A 20,418-nucleotide genomic window follows, 5' to 3' on the forward strand; every position below is an offset into this window, starting at 1 on the left:
AAAAACCCCGACTGGCCAGTTGTGCAAGTCTGGTCATCTGAGGCCGAAAATTCAGCCGAAACCGGGGAGAAATGCGTCCCGGATACTCAGGTGGGTGCAAAGAAGAGAGCTGGCTGCCATCTTGGGGGCAAATCGCTCCGCTTTCCAAAAGCCCAGGTCGATTTAGGACAGGGGGTGAGGGGGCCCACCTCTGAATTTTCTATGCACGGGAAATGAATGCCTCTTCGTATTTATATTTAATTCGTTTTTATTTCATTCGTGGGGATCCAAGGCAGCTTATGTTGTTCTTTTCTTCTCCGCTGTCTCCTCACAACAACCCAGTGAGGTAGGTCAGGTTGAGAGAGTGTGACTGGTCCCAGGTCCCCCAGCAAGCTTTAGGAGCACAATTAGGGACTCGAACTCAGGTCTCCCTGATACTAGCTTGACCCTGTTAACTGGTGCGCTATGCTGGCTTCCTTGCCCTGTTCAGCCTCCTCTCTCTGTCAAACTTTGGACAGCACCATGTTCATGTCTGGCCACAGTTGGGAATTCCAGCCCCGCCCAGCTGGCGTCACTCCCTGCCTCTCCGCCTCGCTGGGACGTTGTGCAGATGACAAAAAAACAGCACCGGCTGCTGTGAAATATTCAGAGGAAAGCTCAAGAACCAAAAAAGGAGAGCCCCACTGCAACGTAGCCTTCTGCAGATCGAAGGTTTCCACATTACTGTTCTAAACCGGGGGTAATTCGTTGCTGGCCCAATTTCAAGCAAAACGATACAGGGACGGGAAGCCAATCTTGGCCCTCTGGAGAACCAGTAGGCACTGTGGGAGGGCTCCAGGCCCCGCCTGGAGCTTGGCAACCTTCACAAAAGAGTAGGAACTCCAAGGAGTTCCACGGCGTCAACTCAGGAGGGGAAAATGGACGTGGTCAAAAGGTCCCTCACGGGGGAAAGGGTGTCAGGTTTCCTGGAATTATTATTTTTTAAAGATAATCTCCCTGCTCCAAAGCGGACAACCAATAAGCCCTGGGGACATGCCCAGAACCTGTTTGGCGTGATGCTATCTCCGGGGAACGCTGTCGGACTCCCTCCGGTATCTTGCGAGGCCCTCATGGGAGGGGACGCCAACGGGGCACCCCAACAGCTCTCGGTTTGCACAATCGGAAACTTTGCTCGAGACAGGAGACCGAGGGGAGGAAGGCTCACCTGAGGCCGAGCAGATCATTCTTTGGGCTCTGCATGGGGACTTGGAGCCAGGTATGTGAGCACCTCTGAGCATGCACAAAGTGTTCCCCCCCACACACACACACAACACCGCCAAGCAAGAGCACTGGCAGAAATGGGACTCAGCCGGACTTTTCATTTCAGTTAAGAAAAACTTGCACATTTTAAATCAGGGGGAGTGTGTGTTTAAAAGAACTAACTGGGGTTTCAAAATAGAACCTCCTGACACAGAGGCAGTATATCTGTACATCTCTGACTGCAGAGACCTTTCCTCTGGCTTTGAAAGGGGACCTTTACCTAGTGCAGGAGGAGGCTCTTCATTCCTTCTTGCCACGTCTTGCCGGGGACACGGCCCATGGCCCTCACGGGACCCACCAGGCCCGGCTTTGCTGAGAAGGGCTGAGCCCTCCGTTTCAGAGCAGGTTGGCCAAGTCAGCACTGGAAAATCCCTGTCCAGCCAGTCGGTTCTCATTCCTCACAGCCCCTCCTTGCTGGCCCGGCCTGCCCGTTCTTCGTCTCCCCCAGCCTGGTCCCTCTGCAGACGGCCACTTCTGGCTGCAGGCTGGCATGCCCCCCGGGCTGATCTTTCCAGGGGTTCAGAGTTTGGTTGGACCCTCCCCTCCCCTCCCCTCCCCTTGCCCTGCCCTGAGGAAGGTGCAGACCTGGAAGTGAGATCCAGCCCTGAGCCAGACGGCTGGAGGGGCCAACAACTGCAGAGGGAGGAGAGGGGCAAACCCCGAGTCCAGGAGCTCCTTCTAGTTCAACAGAGTCGTAGCCAAGGCAGAAGCTTGTGTGTGCATGCACATTTCACCAAGAACACAACATGGTTGGTCTTAAAGGTGCTGCCGGTCTGAGAAACAGCAGCCATCTCTCGCTGCCCCGGCTGCAGAGTCAGGATCCGTACCCAGGTCTCCCCAGCCCTGGAATCCGGCAAGCTCTCCGTATAGGCCGAGCATCTTTCTGGAATGGCTCGAGGACCCATTTGGGAATAGCAAGAGCCCCATCTAGTGCCTGTCCCTGGAGCGGCACTCACAGTTTTGATGGATTCAAAAGGGCATCGGTTACCTCCACGGAGGACGACTCTTCAAACACGTACGAGGGGCTAATTTGGAAGCTCCTTGACGCTCCCTTGCCAAGCTGGTTGTGCCTCTCCGGCACGAACTGTGACCTCAAGAGAGGCAAGAACTCTGCTGTTAATGGACCACGTGCCCCCCCCCAACACAACCCCCCTCCATGCAAGATGCACAAACCAGCGTGTTTCTCCTGTGTTTTATTTTCATATAATAATAATAATGCCCATAAAGGTGGTGAAACAATAAATAGCTGGGAATCACATCTGAAAACGCACCAATTAGCAAACAGATCTAACACGGGGAGCGAGCAAACAATTGCAAGTCCAAAAAGCAAACATGACGACAACGGAAACATTGTGGGAGTTACCAGGCGACCGTTGCCAGGAGGGCTTCGCCGGCCACGGCGTTTTTATCAGAAAATAGATGTCACCCTCCCGCCATTCCCAGAACTCCGGTTAAGGAAAAAATATATTATTTTTTCTGATCCTTCTTTGAAAGATTGCACCGGGGCACAAAAATATACGCACCACATGCTCTGGAACACGCAGGGCGCCTTGGTCCGTGTTCGGCCAAGAGGGAATGTCTCGCGGTTCAGAAGCCGCTGCGTTAGCCAAGCACCAGAACAACAGCCGCGCCCCGGTCAGGTAGGCCGATGGTGCCTGGTTTCCACCGCTGGAGGCTAAGTTGGAAGTGGTCCCCCCTGAAATCATGGGTAGAAAAAACTTTCCCCCCGGTGGGATTACTGCAGGCCCCAGACTTTAACTGCCCACCATCCCGTGAATATCCCTTTTAAAAAATGGCCTTTTAAAAAATGGCCAACAAAGATGGGCTTTTACATTTCAGTGATACAAGCAGCCGTCTCCTTCTTTCCAGGACAAAGTTCAAGTCCAGAGGCACCTGTTTAGACTGGCAATCTTTTAGTCAAGGTGTGACTAAAATTTGTCCCTTGGACACAATGTCCCTTGGACACAATGAAATGGGGATTGACCTGTCGGCACATGCAAAAGGTGAGCCAAAAATCTGTGCACAGCCTCATGAAGATACAGGAATAGCAAGCTAAGTTTATATGGTTATCTTTTTTGTTTGGGGGGGGGGGATTCACTCTATAAACGTAGCTTTTTATTCCTGTATCCTTCTTGAACCTGTTAAGAATCTTTATTATTCTGCGTACTGATTTACTGCTCATTCTCTGCCTGCGTGGCTGGACTGGCGAACTCCCATTTCATTGTGTCTTATACCCAGAATTAAATTTTGCAGGTCCTAAAGGTGCCACTGGACACTGGAGCATGAGGGGGGGCACAGGCCTTACTGGGGTCTATCGCCATTGAATGGGCCCTTCAAAGCAGCTATTTCCTCCGGGGGAAGTGGTCTCCGCCACCTAGAGGTCACCCACAACAGTGGGGGATGTCCAGGCCTGACCGGGAGGGTGGCAGCCTTAACAAAGCGACCCTCACAAACCCATCTCCCCTGAGAACGTCAGCATTACCATGGAGCTGTCGGGCTTTGCAAAGGGCTCTGGGAGGCTGGGAGCGGCCCAGAGAAGGCCATTCTCCCCGTGGCAGTTTGCTGGAGGGCGTAATGGGTTCTGCCGTGTGCGGAAGACAGAATTTGTTTGGCACCAGCCGGGGGTGGCATTCGAGCAGCAGAGGGGGGTGGAATGGAGCCACGGCTGATGAATCCTGAGAGCAAATCCGGACGGCCTTCCGCCCAGTCTTTTGGCAGTCCAGAGGACCTTCTCAGCACGTCTGAGCAACGCGCGCGCACACACACACACACACACACACACACACACAAAACATCAGTCTCCAGCCCAAACCATTCAGGTTTTGGGTCTTCTGGCTTTCCTTTCCAGCCCCTTTCAAATTTCATTGGCAACAGAGATTCTCCTCCTCCTCAGAGCACCCCCACCCCAAGGCAGAACGGGGGAGCCAAGAATGGGTAAATGCCCCAGTTTCAATGGCATGGGACAATTTGCGTGGCGGGAAAGTCGCAAAACCCTTGCCCGCTAGGGGGTGGATTCGTGTAAATTGTACCCGCAAGACCTGAGCCTCGGCTTTCAACGATACGCCGTACATTTGGGGGCAGCTCTTTTTTGGCAACAATTCAGAGTTCAGGAGAAAGGGGACATCCTGAAGAATTAAAACAAGACGTGCAAAGGGAGGAGAGAGGAACTGGATGGCTTGTCAGAATTCCACGTCATCCTCTGTGCACTTTTCATGCTGTCTTCTGAGCATGAGGACTAGATACTTGTGGGTTTTTCTTAAATTAGGTGAGAACAATGCACCACCATTTCTCAGTCCAAATGGGGAGTTACAAGCATCATGAACACGTAGGATTTTGGGGACCAAGCAGGATTCAAAGAACAATACAAATTAGTTCTAGAGTGGATTTGGGAGAAAGGCTGGGAAGACTGGAAAAAGGGGGACACCCTGAAACCTCAGCTGGGCCCGCATCCCCTCGAGCACCACAAAAGTTCACCCTAAAATCCGAAACGCTCTCTTTAAAACCACACCCCCCTAGAAAAATATTCTCATTAAAAAAAGTGCCTGCAGGCAGGGGAGGCAGCAGCGCTGGCTAAAAAATCCTCACTTGGTTCTCAAGCAGTCCCTAAAAATAGAAATTAATCCCCGCCAGTTTAAAATGGGCAATTACACGCCTCCCAAAAAAGGTGAGGGCAAAGGGGTCAAACGTGAGGGAGGGAAACAGGAGGGAAAGGGGAAGAAAGAGACGGGAGACCCTCCTGGCTTTTCCGTTCGGTTCACTCGCCCCCCCCATGGCTAAAGAACACAACTCCCCAGGAGGCGAGGGAGGGCGGTGGCCGCAGGGCTCCCTCTGGCAAAGCGAGAAAATCCATCCCTCCAGTCTGGTTTCTTGGCCGGCTGGGAAGCGCCTCGGCGGGTGGCCATTTCTCTGCCAAGCAGGTGAGTTGTGGCGCGGACATCACAGCACAGTGGCGGTGCGTGGCCTTCCGTGCGCAGGGACCGTGGCGTGCGGGCGTGAGGGGCGGGGGCTCCACAAGCCCATCCGGCACAGAACCCGGAGGCTGGCCTCGTAACGCGTCCCCCAGGACTGATTCGGAGGAAGGCTGGGGTCCCCAACGAGGACAGGGGTCGGCGAGGGGGAGAGGGGGTCCCCGCGTCTCACTCCAAGCCCCACTCCGACAGCCACCGTGCGCACACAGCCCGCTGCTCTTCCGCTTCTGAGCGCTCGGCCGGGCACGGGATCTCGGGGCCCGGCTTCTCCCGCGAGCCGTCCCGCCTGTCCTCCTCCGCCGTGCGGACGCCCGCTCCCTTCAGCTCCTGGATGACCTCGTCCAGCCGACGCGTCGCCCGCTGTGGGGCCCAGTGGCTGTCCAGGGCGGGAACGAACGGGTCGGGCGCACTGACCTCGATGAGCTCCTTGCTCGTGGGGATGCGCAGGTAGTAGGCGTGCAGCATCATGCGGTAAGGGGCGCCGTCTTGCTTGTGGCTGTACGTGAAGTCTCCGACGATCGGGTGCCCGACGGCACTGCAGTGGACGCGGAGCTGGTGCGTCCTCCCTGCGGGGAAGAGAGCGGCCGGTCGGGAGCGGGGCCGAGGGACGCTCGGAGGACAAGCGGCTCAAACACGCTTGTCCGAATTAAGCCCTGAAATCCCTGGGACTCCGCAAGGGACTTGGGGGAGGGCGTTTACCAGTCAGGGGCTGCAGGATGACTTTGGTCACGGGGTCCCCGCTGTACAGGCCGTGCTCCAGCACGATCAGCTCCGACTGACAAGGTTTGGGGTTTTCACAGCCTGTTGGAACAAATTTGGGAAGGAGACTTCTTGGCGCCCACCCGGCTCTTCCCTCAAGCCTTTTGACGCTCCCTTCTCTGCCCTGTGGCTGGCCCTCCGGAGGAACTGGCCGGCCACTACGGGAGACAGGATCCCGGACTAGATGGACCCTCCCTGCTCTGACCCGGCAGGGCTCTTCTGAGGTTCCGATGCCTACAGGGGAACAACCCAGAAGATTTAGGGGGGACGAGCTTTCAAGAGCCCCACGTCCCTTTGTCAGAGGCATCCAGTCCTCAGAAATCGCTCCCGATGAAGGGGATTTTCCCTCTGAAAACCCTACACATCAAAAGCCTTGTTGTTCTCTAAGCTGCCTCTGCTGCCTGAACAGCAGAGGGATGCTGGCCCGGAAAAGAACCGGGGAAGCCCGGGGGAAGGGGGAGAGCCTCACCCTCCGTGCCCTCGATGCACATCATGTGGGTGAGCCCCTCCGTCGTATTCTTCCCAATGGCGTACCGGATCGTCCTCCGCGCCTCCTGGACGTGGCCCCTCACCTGCCGAGGAGGGAGAAACGTCTCCAGGAGGGGCCGAAGCACAACCCCAGCCGCAGGGGGAGGGGGCCGGGGGGGACACGGCAAAGAGACTCCAAAGGGTCAAGGAAAGACCTCCTGAGAAATACCAGGAGGGGGACGCTGCAGCCAGCGGCCAGGGAGAAGTTTTCATGGGTTTTTAAGGGAGCTACTCCGGGGCTTACCAGGGCGAGGTAGGCCTTGGTCACCATCCGCTCCTTGAAGCACTTGTAGGCGCTCCCGGCGGCCGCTTTGTTGAGGGCCACGCACAGGGCCCCGCTGGTGGAGAAGTCCAGCTGGTGGCAAAACCTGTTGGGAGGGAGGGAGGATGTTAGAACGGCCACGTGACGGGTGGGGCACCTCTGAAAGCTGGCATGATGACTTGCATGGGGGGGGGGTGGTCTCAGCTGAGCAAGAAGAAGAGCCGGGGTCTCCCCAGGGGCCTGCAAGGGTCGCCCTCGTCCCCGTCACTCACCGGAAGCCGTAGTAGGTGTCCGGGTCGGCCAGTTCCGGGAACCGGTACCTGAGCTGGCTCTGCAGGGTGAGCTTTTCGTACCACATCTTGCTGTCGATGCGGACGTCCCAGTGCTTGTTGACCACGATGAAGTCCGAGCTTTGATACAGGATGGAGAGGTTGTCCAGGCTGACGGGCTCCATAGCGATGGACCCTGCGAGGAAGGGAGACGGACAGGGCTTGGCTTTCAAAGGGATAGGCCTAGGCAGGACTCGCACTCGCCTCTGGACGAAGACGTTGGTTAGGGTGATTTTGTGGGAACAATATGTCCGGGGGGGCACAGCGTTTGATTCACACGTGTGAACGTCAGAAGAGCCCTGCAGGATTACATTGTCCTTTTGGGGACACAGCATAGGCTACGACTCAGTTCTGGTCATTGAAATCCAGCCTTCAAACTGCAGGGGTGTGGCAGAAACGCTTTTATAAGCAATATATAAATCAGGACTAGGCTGAATGGGTCACTGAGGGCCGGCCAGGCATCAGACCCATTTTAAATGAGGGCAGACAGGAAGCTAGGAAACCGGGAGCCCGGTGTTCAAATCTTGCCTCCACAATGAACTTGAGAACAGCCAGATTTGAATCCATTAGCACCTTGGCTCCGCTGAATCAGAGAGGATTAACTCTGGAATCAACAAGGCAAGGAGGGGGCAGGCCTCTGGGGAGGGATGCTGAGGCCCGCCAGTCTTCCTCTGGCCTCTGATTGGTCGGGCTGCAAACGGGATGCTGGAATGGCTGGACCGTCATCCTCCAACACCCACTTCCCTGGCCCTCACTCCGGAGGGCACCCTCCAGGGTATTTCTCCCAAACGGTGGCAGGAAGGGGGGGCCCTCGAGCAGAAGGTGGACACCCCTCTAACGAGGGTTGCCAGCCTCCAGGAGGGGGCCTCCCGGAATCACAAGTCAGATCTCCTGCAAAAAGTGCTCGCGGTGGAAGGCGGAGTCTACGGCATCAGACACCAGTGTGGCGCCTCGCCGAGCTCCGTCTCCAAACCGCCAGGAATCTCCCAACCTGGAGATGGCAACCTTGCTGCTCACCACTCCCCCGCACCACCGCGGCCCCTCGCCTCCCGGCCAAGTAGCCAAGCGCGACACCAGGCCTCCATTCCCACCGCATGCATGGAGCATGCAGCATGCACGCAGCATGCATGCAACTCTCTCGGCATGCACACGCCCCCCCCCGGCCAGGAAAGCGCCGGACCCACCTGCAACTCGTGCAAGGAAGCCATGGGAAGGGGCGCGCGCCCGCCCGGGTCTGGAGGCAGCGCGAGGCAGGCAGGCAGGCAGACCGGTAGGCGCGTGCGCGCACGTCCTGCCAGCCAATCAGCCGCCCCCGCAGGGAGCGCGCGCGCTCACCCGGAACAGGAACGCAGACGCGCGTGCGCAAGCCCTGCAGCGCGCGCGGATTTGCAAACTAGGACGAAAGAGGCTCGTCCGCGAGTAGTTGGAGGTGCAATTAAATTAATTAAAATTGCATGGGGATTTTTTGGAAGGGGCCGCGCTGGAGTGGCTTTTTTCCCCCGCTTGGCTGACAGCTGCCATGCAAAAGCGGTGGGGCGCTTAAAGAGAAAGAGACTTTCTCCCTTTTGCTGTTCTTTTTCTTCTTGCAGCTTCGATTGTTTTGCAAAGAAAGTATGGAGTATGAGGAGGCCGAGCTGTACGGCGTGGAGGATGAGTTCGACGAGCAGTTTGCAGACGAGCTGGAAGTCCTGGCTGAGTTGGAAGGTAGGGGTGCCAGTCTCCAGGTGGGGCCTGGAGGGCTCCCGGAATTATAGCTCCTCTCCAGATCTGTTCCCCGGGAGAAAATGGGTGCTTTGCAGGGTGGACTGCACTCCACTGAGGCTTCTCCCCTCCACAAATCCCACCCTGCCGTGGCTCCATCCCCGAAATCTCCAGGCGCGCCTAGGTTTTTGGCCACCTCCAGTTGGTGGCTGGAGAGATCCTGGCATTTCAACAGATCTCCAACCTCCAGTGCAAAACAGGATGCTTTGCGATTGCCATTTGTTTGCAATGCGCCTCCTCTTCCTCTCCTGCAGAGAGCCGACCCCCGGCCCCCTCCCATAAAGTCTCTGAGTTCCGAAAGCAAAAGCGGAGGACGTTTGAAGAGGCCCTCGCATCCGGGGATCTGGTGAAAGATGCCGTCGCTCCCGCCTGCCCACCCTGCCTGCAGAAGGAGTCCAGCAGGCCGGCCTTCCCCGACCGCGGCGTGGACGATGCTGCTCCGGAGCCAGAAGGACTCCCCGTGATCGGCAGGACCGAGGATGGCTCTGCAGATCTGCTCCTCCCGGAGGCCGAGGGGACACAGAGTAAGTTTGCGACCCTTGCATTTCTGCTTGGCCCTCACCACAACCCTGTGAGGTAGGTTAGGCTGAGAGCATGGAGCTGGCCCAAGGTCACTTGGCACCAGGCTGGCCCTAAACACTCAACGGAACCTGAGTTTTGGCCACGGGGTGGGCCATGGGTCTGATCCCACCTGGCTTTCCTTATGTCTGCAGCAGCCATGCTCCGTCACTCAGTGGGAGAGCTCCTGGCGTTCTGGCCCAGACCATGTGGGCCACCAAAGCTTAGAAATGTATTAATTTACTTCGGCAGCCAATAGTTGAGAAGTGCCTCTCTTCTCTAGTATTTTGGTTGCTTTTCCAGTGGTGTCCAAGGAGCACGCTGGGAAATGTAGTCTCCCAAAGGCCTGCCTGGTGGACTTCCTTTCCCAGCATGCACCTGAGATGGGGGCTCAGATTCCATCTGAGAAAACCTCCGGACTGTGATGGTCCCTTTGACGTAGGAGGTCGGTGCCCCCAGCCATCAATGCTCATCTTTGGAGCCCTGGAGCTGTGGCAAAAAGCTTCCCTGGAGGTGGGCATTGGGGGTCTGCCCTCCTCGTGAGAGCATTGGGGGTCTGCCCTCCTCTTCCGACAGCTCCCAAGCCAAAGCGGAGGCGTCTCGAAGCCGTGAAGAAGCTGGACTTTGGAGCAGAAGAGAGGACGGCCCCCGAAGACTCGCCCACGGGGGGGATCACCTCTCCTCTTTCACCGGAAGACTGCTCAGTGCTCCGGGAAACCAGGTGAGCCATGAGTGGAGAGGAGAGCACATAGCGCAGTCCGCCACACGCCTCGAAATCCTGGCTCAGCCACGCTGGCATTCTTGTGCAGCACTTGTGGGGAAGGGCTTAAAATGAAACAAGGCATAGAGCAAAACTTGCAGCCAGAAGCTATTTATCTTCTCCAGGACGGTGGTTGAGCAGCTCCGTGTGCAGCGGGGACAGGCTAGAGGAACCCATAGCTGATAACTCTGCCGGCGTTCCTTGCCCAAAGATGCACAGCCTGTGGCCAGAGAGTCTGACGGGATGGCAGGTCGCTTTCTTAAATCCCACCAAGAACTTTCTCGTGCAGGTCTTCGAGTCGCGAGATCCTGGGCTGTGCAGGAGTTGGCGAGGTGCTGCCGCTGCGGGTGACGCCGCCAGAGAAGAGCACCATGAAGAAGGTGCTGAAGCGCCCACCCATCCTGGGGGACTACGTCAACGTGACCTCGACCGACGGCACCCGAGTTTTCATGGCCGTGCAGGAGGACTCCGCCTGGGGAGGGACGCAGGTAGTGCTGGGGCGGGGCGGAAGCTCAGCTCTCCAAAAGCTTGCTGGGGGTCTCCATCGGAGCTCTCTTATCCCCCCGGCCTGGCTGAAGGAGCCCTGGTCTCCGCCCACTGGCATCTAAGAAGGGGGTTTTCTCTCCGGCTTCTGCAGCACTGCGATTCTCTCGGGTGGAACAGACAGCGCCCCCTTTATTTACTGGGGGTTCCTTTCTCCTACCTCAAGGAGCAGGTGGCTGAAGAGGTACGTCCCACTGCCAAATTCCGGCTCTGATGGACAGGGGTGGTCATGCACGCTCCCTCCCTCTCCCCCTCTTTCAAGCGGGCAACGGGGGGGGGGGTTCCCCCCAAGGATGCCCAAAACGGATTGCCCACGAGGGGCTGGGCAGGGGCTGAGCATTGATTCACGGCTGCCTTTCTGAGCAGCTTTAATTTGCCCTGTTTCCCGTTCCAGCGCCGGAGGCAGATTCGGGAATCTTCACAACGGCTGGCTGAGATTCTGGACAGGTGGGCCTCTTCAGCTTGAGTTCCGGCCACAGTCCCTCTGCGGAGGGTTCTGTAAGACCCTCTCCTCCTTCTGGGCAAAGACAGACCCTCTGGCCGGGGCTGCTGCAGCGACCAAGCTGGACGCATCTCTCTCGTCTTGCAGCTGCCTTCTAGAGGAGGCCCCCAAAACGGAGCCTGCAGGAGGCGGAGACGCCGTGCCGGAAGAGGACGAAACGGCCGTGGGCTCCCTGTGGGTCGACCGCTTCACTCCCAAGCACTACGTGGAACTGCTGAGCGATGACGTGAGGACCCAAATATTGCTTCCCACAAGGGTCGCGCGGGGGGGGGGGGTATCTCTTGAGAATCTCTGCTGTTTTTGCTTTTAAAAGTTTCTAGTCCACATGGCTGCTGTAACAGGCGCTTCCCCCTCTTGGTGAATTTTCCTCCCGGCTTCTCCTTCCCCTCCGCCTCTCAGTACACGAACCGCTGCCTCCTGAAGTGGCTGAAGCTGTGGGACGTGGTCGTCTTTGGGAAGGAGAAGCCCGCCAGGAAGGCCAAGCCGAGCACGGAGGCCCGCCCGCCCACCCGGCGCCCCAAGGAGCGTCAGGGCGGCTGGAAGAGCAAAGCCCAGCTGACGGAGGAGGTCCTGGAGGCGGAGCTGGACCAGCACAACCGACCCAAATTCAAGGTGTGCAATATGACAACCAAAAGGGGAAGGAGATGTGGATCTGAGGCTGCCGGGTAGGGATTCCCATTCCCCTCTGCACCTGGTCACCCTTTCTCTATGCCAGCCTGGCCTACTCTGCACGGTTGTCGTCAGGAAGGGAAAGCATGCACGCCACTCCGCTCTCCTTGGAGGAAGGGGAAAGGGGACATGAGACAAAGACAGAATATAGTTCTGTCAAACCTTCCGAAGTGTGCTGGTGTTATTTTGGCCAGCCTTACACACTGACCCTCTGAGGTCGGCTGGTATGAGGCCTTCTTTGCAGAAGCCACTGCCCTGACTGTGCAACAGAAATAATGTTCTGCAGAGTCCCGTGGGGGTTTCTCCCCAGGTAGCAGCGTTCAGGGGCAACTGTGCTTCAGGTAGCAGAGATACGTGCTGGAGCGTTTGGGGAGGCCAGGATTCCCCCTCCGCACCCCTGCTAAGGAGGGAGCCCCTGCCTAGAATTAAGAGGAAGGGAGAGGTTCTGGCTACCTGCCTGTCCCTCCAGGTTGCCCTGCTGTGCGGCCCCCCCGGACTGGGGAAGACCACGCTGGCCCACATCATCGCCAAGCACGCCGGCTACAACGTGGTGGAGATGAACGCCAGGTGAGCTGCCGGGCCCGGCCCTCGGTTCTTCCCTCCGTTCGTTCTCTGCCGCAGTTCCGGTCAGGTGTTTTTCTTGTTCCAGCGATGACCGGAGCCCGGACATCTTCCAGATCCGGATAGAAGCCGCCACGCAGATGAAGTCCGTCCTGGGAGCGGACGAGAGACCCAACTGCCTCGTCATAGACGAGATCGACGGTGCTCCGACGGTAAGAGAGGTCCCTGGTGGGCGGGTTCCCCTCGCCTCGGGAACGGCTTCGTTTGGCGGGGAGAGACTTGGACTCCCCCCTCTGCCCCTCTTGTCCACCTCCGTCCTCAGCCGACTCGTCCAGTAGGCCTTGGGCCCGCGATATCTTCAGGGGCCCATGAAAATGTCTGAATGTTTTCTGCTGGGTCTGAATCGACACCCTGAACCGGCCTCCTTCCTGCTTCCCAGGCGTCCATCAACGTGCTGCTGAACGTCGTCAACCGGAAGGGGGCCGAGGCGGAAGCGGAAGGAGCACGGAAGCGGCGGCGGGAGGGCGGCCTCCTCCTGCGTCCCATCATCTGCATCTGCAACGACCAGTAAGAGGCCGGAGACGGGTGGGCCGGCGTGTGTGGTCTGCGGAGAGCTTTGGCAAGACCCCCCAAGAGGCTCTCCCCAATCCCGCCTTCCTCGCGGCCTCTGGCTCCGCTGACCTCTCTCCGTCTCCCAGGTACGTCCCTTCCCTGCGGCAGCTGCGGCTGCAGGCCTTCCTCCTCCACTTCCCCTCGACCGCCCCGTCCCGGTTGGCGCAGAGGCTGCAGGAGGTGGGTGCCAACCCCCAGTGTATTCCTTGGGCCTCCGGGAGCGGCTTCTTGACGCAGCTGAGCTCTCCTGGTTTGTCAGAACCAGCCGCCCCTTGCTGGCGCTTCCCACCCCGGTCTTCTTCTGCCCAAAGTTGGCAGCTGTTCCCTGCACAATATCGCAGTGGCTGGTCGGCTGGGGGAGAGGACCGCTTGGCAAAAGTTAGCCCTTCGCTTCCCTCCTGCAGACAAGCAGCTTTCTTCCCCCTCTGCCTTTCAGATTGCCACTCGGCAGGGCATGCAAGCGGGCACGGGGGCGCTGATGGCGCTGTGCGAGAAGACAGACCACGACATCCGCTCCTGCATCAACACCCTGCAGGTACGCCGGAGCCTCGGTGGGCTGCGAAATGCCAAGCGACCCTCCTCCGGTGCGGTTCCCACCCTTTGCCGCCCTCCCCGGGCTCTTCATGGGTCGTTGGAGGGGCCCCACCCCCTTGTGCCTGTCTGTCGCCCCTCCGTCCGTCACACGGACTCCAGTTTCCCGTTTCCGTCTCCCCAGTTCCTGCACAGCCGAGGCCAGAGGGAGCTGACCGTGGGGGCCGTACAAGCCACAAAGGTGGGCGTGAAAGACCAGAACAAGGGGCTCTTCGCCGTCTGGCAGGAGATCTTCCAGCTCCCGAAGATTCAGCGGTGAGGACGGGAATCTGCTTAGGGGGCCTGGACTAGAGGCTTGCTCCCGCCCCTCGTATTCCCTGAGCTGGGCTGCACGGCTTGGCCTCCAGCCCGGCTGGCTGATCTCCCCTCTCCTGCTCAGTTGCTGCTCCCCTTCCCGGCCTCTAATCCGGACTCCTTTCCTCTTCCTGCCTCAGGCCCAGGATAGGGACGGGCCCTTCGAACCCGGCCCCCATTCTCATGAGCGGCGAAGATGACGTGTTTGGCCCGGCGGCTGCAGCCCACACCTGCCTTAACGCGGCCGCCCAGAGATTCCACCGCATCCTTCATCTCAGCACATCCTCTGGGGAACACGAGAAGCTCACCCAGGTATTCGATTCAGGAGTGGTCCTCATTGTGGGCTTGGCTGTCCCTCGCCGGCCCCTTCCCTTCCCTCTGTCTCTCCCGACCTGGGAACGTGGGTGTCGTGGCGCTGTTCTGCTGGCGGGTTCCATATGAGCTTGAAAACGAAACGTCCACCCTGAAACTGGCTTCAGAACGCAAGTGGCCCGTCCCGTGCAGCCTCCCCCGGAGGGCCAGAGCCAGGGCAGAGAGGGGAGTTCCTTGCCCTGGCCTCCTTCTCCCTCTCAGGGCTTGCACGACAACTTCCTGAACATGAAGGTGAAGGACTCCGGCTTCGGCTCGGTCTGCCAGGCCTTGGACTGGCTGGCCTTCTCCGACGTGGTGCACCGAGCCGTGATGCGCAGGCAGAACTTCCAGCTGATGCGGTACCCTCCCTTCCTCCCCGTGGCCTTCCACTTGCTCTTCGCGGCCTCCAACGTTCCCCGGCTGGTGTACCCCAACAGCCAGAACGAGGCACGTGTCCAGAGTCACTCAGGGGGTGGGAGAGGTGCCATGGGTCAGCGTGACCTCTCTCTTCGCCAGCAGAAGTTGCACTGTTGGTTGACGTTCTGTAGCACCGTAATAAAGATGGCTGCCGGGGCCACCTCGCTCACCGGTTCTGACCCGCTCTGCTTCTCCCTCCAGGCTCTGGCTAAATTTGCCCAGATGCAGAACCTCGTGGGATCCATGATATCCGGGATCACGCCAAACTCCCGCAGCCGCGTGGGCCCCCAGGCTCTCGTGCTGGAGGCCCTTTGCCTGCTCTTGGATATTATTTCTCCCAAACTGAGGCCGGTAAGGAAGTGGGCTGGACTTCGGCTTCGTGCTCCTTTGGGTTTCCGGTCCGGTCAGGGGCTCGGTGCCCTTGCTGGGGCCACCAGGCAGCTCCCCCTTCGTGAACGCAAAGGCCGCCTGAGTGTGCTCTTGGGGCAGCTGATTCTCTGTCGCCCGGCTGGGCTACGCTTTGTGGTTTCAGGTGAACACCCAGCTCTACAGCCAGAGGGAGAAGCAGCAGCTCTCTGAGCTGATTGGGACCATGCTGGCCTACAACCTCACCTACCACCAGGAGCGGACCCCCGACGGGCAGTATGTCTACAAGCTGGACCCGTGAGTGGAATCTGGGCTTTTCTCGTCCGTCTTTCCTCCGTGGGACTGGCCGGCTCCTGAGTGAGGCCGGAAGCTGAGCTGGACGGACCCTCGTTGGGCTCCTCCGAGGTTCATGTGAAGACCTCTGACCATGGAGGTCCCCCTCAGTCACCCCTGATAGGCCCTCCCCTCCGTGAGGCTCTGTAATCCCCTTCTAAAGCTGTTTGTTCCTGTGGCCATCACTGCATCCTCTGGCCCCCATTCCACATTTTAATCCCTTGCGAGATCAAGGCGTATTGTTCTGGTGCAAATATCTAAGCATCTTTTAATTCTTTTTAAACCTTGGACCGGGCCGAAGTTTGCCACCGCTGCTGAAGCAGCTTCATCACATCTCCCATTATCCTTTCGGGGAAAGAGGTGGGGGGGACAGCATGGGTTGGGCTGGGGGACTTTGCCGGAGGGGCAAGGGATCAACGTGAGGCTTTCGCTGAGCTCTTTCGTCTCTCGGGCAGCGTGTTCTGGAAAGACACGAGATCTCCTTGGCCACCTTATCCCTAGCAGATGGCGATCCGGCAGAGAAAGGACCCGGTATCAGGCTGCCTCGGCTCAGTCCTCCCTTCCCTGCCGCCATCGGCTTGCCCAGGTTTCTCCCCAGCGGCTTAGTGGGGCTGGATCCTCTTAGGCCAATCTGCCTCGCTTGCCTGCTTTTCAAATTCTTTCCTTGAGAGTCCGGAGGCGCTTGGGCACTGTATGCCGGGCCTCTGTTCTTGGCGCTGCGAAGATTTTAACAGACGGAGGCGGGAAGCAGGTCAGGCATCAAAGCAGGTTGCTTACCTAGGGCGAGTTAAGAAATCACCGTGAGTGACCGGCCAGACTGCCTGCTTCCTGTTTCCGTCTGCCTGTCCCAAACTTGAGAAAAGAACCCTCCATGGGGGTGGGGTGGGGGTGGCACGGCCTGTTTCCTTGTCCCGAATGGGGGTGTCCGGTTCCTTCAGCGGCTCTCTCCTTCCTGCTGCATTTCTTTTTAAAATGATTTGGAAAAGCCAGAAACGTGACCATCTGCTGGGCAGAAATCACACCCAAGGTTAATAGCTGGAAGGTCCTCTCAATCCAAATCCCTCACGTTCATCCCGAGGGTTTAGCAGGGGCTGTCTGGCTCCCTTCTTTTTTCAAGACCTATCTGCGCTCTGTCTGCCCGCCCCCGTCCCCACCCCCGCCCCGCCCCCCCTGCCCTCTTTCCAGGAATCGCACTGACCGAGACCCCCCCCATCCCCCTGGCGAGAGGCGTTCCCTCCCTGAAGGGCACAACAGCCAGCCCTCTGGTCTGGGATCTCTCCACACCACCCTGCACCCGTCTAGACAAGACGCTCCTCCTCAAGCAGGTGGGACAGCAGGTGTGCTTGCCCAGCAAGGGATGAAGGGTGCAGAGATGATTCCGGCTTCTTCTCAGCCAGCGGGACGCTAGGATGCCCCTCGCCCTCCGCCCCCATGTTTCAAGCCCGCTGCCGGGAGACTCTGTTCGTCACCGACTGGGGGCTGCCATTGGCGGTCGCCCTCCTGCTCCTCGGTCTGATCTACCTCTTCATCTACCTGCCGGCCAGCCTCCGGCAATCATCAGCAGGGGACGCCGTGAGGAACTTGACTCAGATCTAATGTTCTGACAGACACTTGGGGTCGTTGCTGGCTCGGTAGAGACGGCGTGAACTGGAAAAGGGGACTGTAACTTGGTCTCATGTCCACAATGGAAGGCCCTGGAGGTCCTCTCCAGCTCTGTTTCAGGGGACCTCATCGGAATCGTCTAGGCTGTTCCAAAAGGTGCTGTTGGATCCGAGCATTTGTATATTGGTTGTTTGGCACGGGGTTTGTGATCTGCTCTTCTCTCCTCCCCTTGCCCCGCATCGGCAGAAACGTGGAAGAAATCTGCCGGTTCCCGGAGCTCCCAGCCCGGAAGCAGCTGACGTACCAGGCCAAGCAGCTCATTGCAAGGGAAATCGAATTGGAGAAGATGAGACGGGCAGAAGCCGTGCGGCAGGCACGCCACTCCAGCCAGGTAGTCTTTTGGCTCCCGTAGCAAGGGCTTGGAGCAGACCCGGTAGCTGAGAACGGAGGTGGCACCCAGGGGCCAGCCAGTTCCGCTGGAGGGCCAACCCCAGGGCAGAGAGGCCGAGGCCTTCCTAAGGACACCAGCCCTGCCGGACCAGACAGGTGGCCCATTTAGCCTCACCCTACGGCCGGCTTGTTTCTCCGGAAGGCCAATAATAGGGCACAGAGGCCAACATCCTTCTGGCTCTGGGATTCAGAGGATGAGAGCCCCTGAACATGGAGATTCCCCTCAGTCGCCATGATGGACTTCTCCTCCCAGAATCTATCGGATCCCTCTTTAAAGCAGTTTATTCCCGTGGCCACCACTCCGTCGTCTGGCATCCATTCGGCGGTCTGTGGGGGGGGGGGCACCTGGCCACAGACCGCTCCCCAGTTACCCCTGGGTCAAGAGAGAGAGCCCCCCCACCCCCCTACCCCACCAATGTGGGTCGTTATGAGATTGCTCTCCCCAGCAGCCTGGATTCTTGGTGCACGAAGCAAAACTGGGGTATGTGGGGGGGGGGGGGGATTGCTGCTTGAATATCCAGGTAGGACAGGTGCGTGGCTCTTAAGAGACACACACACACACCCTCCTTTGACACAGCAAGAACGCACAACACACCTGCCAGCCCCCTGCTGTTCACAAGAGGGCAGCATTCCCCTGTTTGACACCAGATCTTTAAACTGCATAATATTAGGTCAATGATTTTTTTTGTGTGTGTGTGGGGGGGGAGCATGGATTTATATAGCCTGCTGCTTTTCTGGGAAGTTCGTCCCCCTTGTGTCCAGTGGTGCCCGCTTCCTCGTTAAGTAGGCCGAGAACCAGCGCTTTAATCAGCTTAGAAGTGGGCCGTCTGGAATGGGAATAAAAAGAGGGGGTCGGTGGGGGGGGGGAAACAGCTTCTGCCTGTCGAAAGGGTCTTGTAGGGAGCGTGTGCGGAGGGAGGGAGGCCGGGCCTCGCCTGGGGGCTGTGAGTCAGGGGTCTCGTTGATGCTTGCAAGGCAGACAGAAAGCAGGTGAGAAATATAGAACGTTACGTTTTAGTTCTTTGGTTTTCTGCAAAAGCTCACGGTGGTTAAGGGTGTGTGGCTGCATCTTTATCAGCCTGCGTTTATCCTTTTTCCTTTGGGCTGAAAGATGGGCACAGCAGGAGCCCCCTGTCCTCTCTGGGGGTTTCCCTTTGGCAGCATCTCTCTCTATCTCTCTTTCCTCCCCCAGGAGCCACCAGGGAGTCAGCGGGCGAAGGAAGAAGAGCAGAAAATTAGCGCCGAGTCCCGGGTGCGGAACCACGAGCAGCGGCTGGACAAGATTGTGCAGAGAGCCACCTTTGAGGAGAAGGTGATCAGCCGTGGAGAGCGGGGGGCGCAGGGCCATTCGCGGTGACTTCCTGCCATGCTGGGGTAGAGCCCAGGAAGCTTTCTTTGGGAGCTTTTCAGGTCATGGCAGAGGCCAGAGGCCGGGACCTCGCATGCCACAGACGGCCGAAAGCTCAGCTCTTCTCCCAGCCGCAGGACAAGTGCTGCTTTCCCACTCGCAGCTCCGCCATTCCCAACTTTGGCTCTTGCCGATGTCAGCGGCAGCTCCTAAGCCAGCTTGGGACTCTTTGCGCCCATAATAATCCTCTCTGAGGGAAACCACTTTAATAGGACCACTCAGGGCGGGGAGGAAGCAGGCATACGACGTTGGCAGATGTGAGATACAACCCACAGGGCTAAAGCACATCTGGACTCGGTTTCCTTCATGTCTTCCTCCCCCTCCCAATAATGAGGTAGACTCAGAATCACAGAGTTGGAAGGGATCTCCAAGGATCATCTAGTCCAACCCCCTGCACAATGCAGGAAATGTTTCTTAAATCCGAATAATACGAACACACATGGGATAAAATTAGGAACCCACCAATAGCTGCCAGGGACTCAAACATGACCAAAAAATTACACTCCCCCCCTTCAAAACGAACCTTCTTCATGGCTTCTGTTCCTTTCCACAGCCGGAAACCGATTTCTTTGGCCGTGTAATCGTCAAGGAAGTGTCTCCTTCAACAGGTAGGTGTCTTTGGGGAAAGAGGGTTAGTGTGCATGCTTCAAGACGCCTCGCACCGCAGAAGAAAAGATCTGTGGAGAACAGACTCTTCCTGTGCATGTGGCCCATTCAAAGGGTAGGGATCCTGCTTTTGCAGAAAGGACCGTTCGTTGGGAATAAATTTAGAGGTTTCTCAAGGTGTTTGATGGCTGGGCAGCCAGGGGTCCCCTGCATTTTTGAGCCTGGAATCGAATCCAGACGTGGCACAGCTGTGTGTAGCAACAAAATGGCTGCCACAAAATGGCTGCCACAGGAGTGGAGCCAGCCACAAAATGGCCGCCACAGCATAACTGCCGTCCCACAGTGCAGATCCTTGTGCTGCTGCTGCTAAAGTACGGTTTTAAAGACCTGCACAGCCAATCAGAAGCAAAACTCTACCTGGCCTCACCCAGTTCCTAAAAATAGTAGGTGGGTATCAGAAAAGGTGTCATCGGGGGTCCGAAACGGCCCCAGCTGTATCGTGGAAGTCGGCCTCTCAGCCCCATGCTGCTATTTCTGCCTTTTGTTTTCCTGTAGAACCAAAGTTGCCCCTTAAAAAAAGTTTTTTTCTCCTCCTCCTTCCCGCAGCCAACGAGGTGCCTGAAAAAAACACAGCCGAAAAACGAGTTGGGAGAGCCGTCGGACAGAGCGACGTCTGGTTCCGGTTTAACGAAGGCGTCTCCAACGCCGTCCGGAGAAATATTTACATTAAGGATTTGCTCTAGCAATAGAAAACCCCGGTTTGTCTGCACAGTTTGCCCCTCCGAAAGAAAGGCCAGATGTTTTGGCACCGTGACAAGGAAACGGGACGTTCACACTGTTCTCTTTGGCGTCTGATCGCTTGTACTTTTGTTTTGTGTTTTTGTTAAAATAATAGATTGCAAACACTTGC

General features: G+C 57.8%; 2 protein-coding genes across 4 annotated transcripts; one reads left to right on the forward strand and one right to left on the reverse strand.

Moving 5' to 3' along the window:
* Nucleotides 1–19: 19 nt before the first annotated feature.
* CHTF18 (chromosome transmission fidelity factor 18) lies at nucleotides 20–20,413 on the forward strand. 3 transcript variants are annotated; one of them, XM_077316935.1, is made up of 23 exons: nucleotides 20–90; nucleotides 8,714–8,828; nucleotides 9,140–9,409; nucleotides 10,020–10,164; nucleotides 10,493–10,691; nucleotides 10,841–10,930; nucleotides 11,141–11,193; nucleotides 11,336–11,474; nucleotides 11,648–11,860; nucleotides 12,387–12,484; nucleotides 12,567–12,690; nucleotides 12,918–13,045; nucleotides 13,177–13,270; nucleotides 13,527–13,625; nucleotides 13,806–13,936; nucleotides 14,116–14,287; nucleotides 14,549–14,773; nucleotides 14,945–15,094; nucleotides 15,276–15,406; nucleotides 17,291–17,435; nucleotides 18,687–18,806; nucleotides 19,456–19,510; nucleotides 20,115–20,413. In XM_077316935.1, exons 2-23 carry the CDS (start codon nucleotides 8,738–8,740, stop codon nucleotides 20,249–20,251), a joined length of 3,009 nt encoding a protein of 1,002 aa, XP_077173050.1. In that variant the 5' UTR covers nucleotides 20–90; nucleotides 8,714–8,737; the 3' UTR covers nucleotides 20,252–20,413. The 3 variants fall into 3 exon arrangements, with proteins under 3 accessions (XP_077173050.1, XP_077173051.1, XP_077173049.1); XM_077316934.1 differs by lacking the exon at nucleotides 20–90 and adding an exon at nucleotides 8,444–8,553; XM_077316936.1 differs by lacking the exons at nucleotides 20–90; nucleotides 18,687–18,806; nucleotides 19,456–19,510; nucleotides 20,115–20,413 and adding an exon at nucleotides 8,442–8,553 and having other exon boundaries at nucleotides 16,628–17,306.
* RPUSD1 (RNA pseudouridine synthase domain containing 1) lies at nucleotides 3,362–8,435 on the reverse strand. Its single transcript, XM_077316941.1, has 6 exons — nucleotides 8,309–8,435; nucleotides 7,068–7,260; nucleotides 6,778–6,901; nucleotides 6,475–6,577; nucleotides 5,946–6,047; nucleotides 3,362–5,812 (listed from the first exon to the last, which is right to left on the reverse strand). The coding sequence occupies exons 2-6, from the start codon at nucleotides 7,247–7,249 to the stop codon at nucleotides 5,415–5,417; spliced, it is 909 nt and encodes a 302-aa protein (XP_077173056.1). The 5' UTR covers nucleotides 7,250–7,260; nucleotides 8,309–8,435; the 3' UTR covers nucleotides 3,362–5,414.
* Nucleotides 20,414–20,418: the final 5 nt, after the last annotated feature.

This window comes from Paroedura picta, chromosome 17 (assembly GCF_049243985.1).
Source record: "Paroedura picta isolate Pp20150507F chromosome 17, Ppicta_v3.0, whole genome shotgun sequence".
Taxonomy (NCBI): domain Eukaryota; kingdom Metazoa; phylum Chordata; class Lepidosauria; order Squamata; family Gekkonidae; genus Paroedura; species Paroedura picta.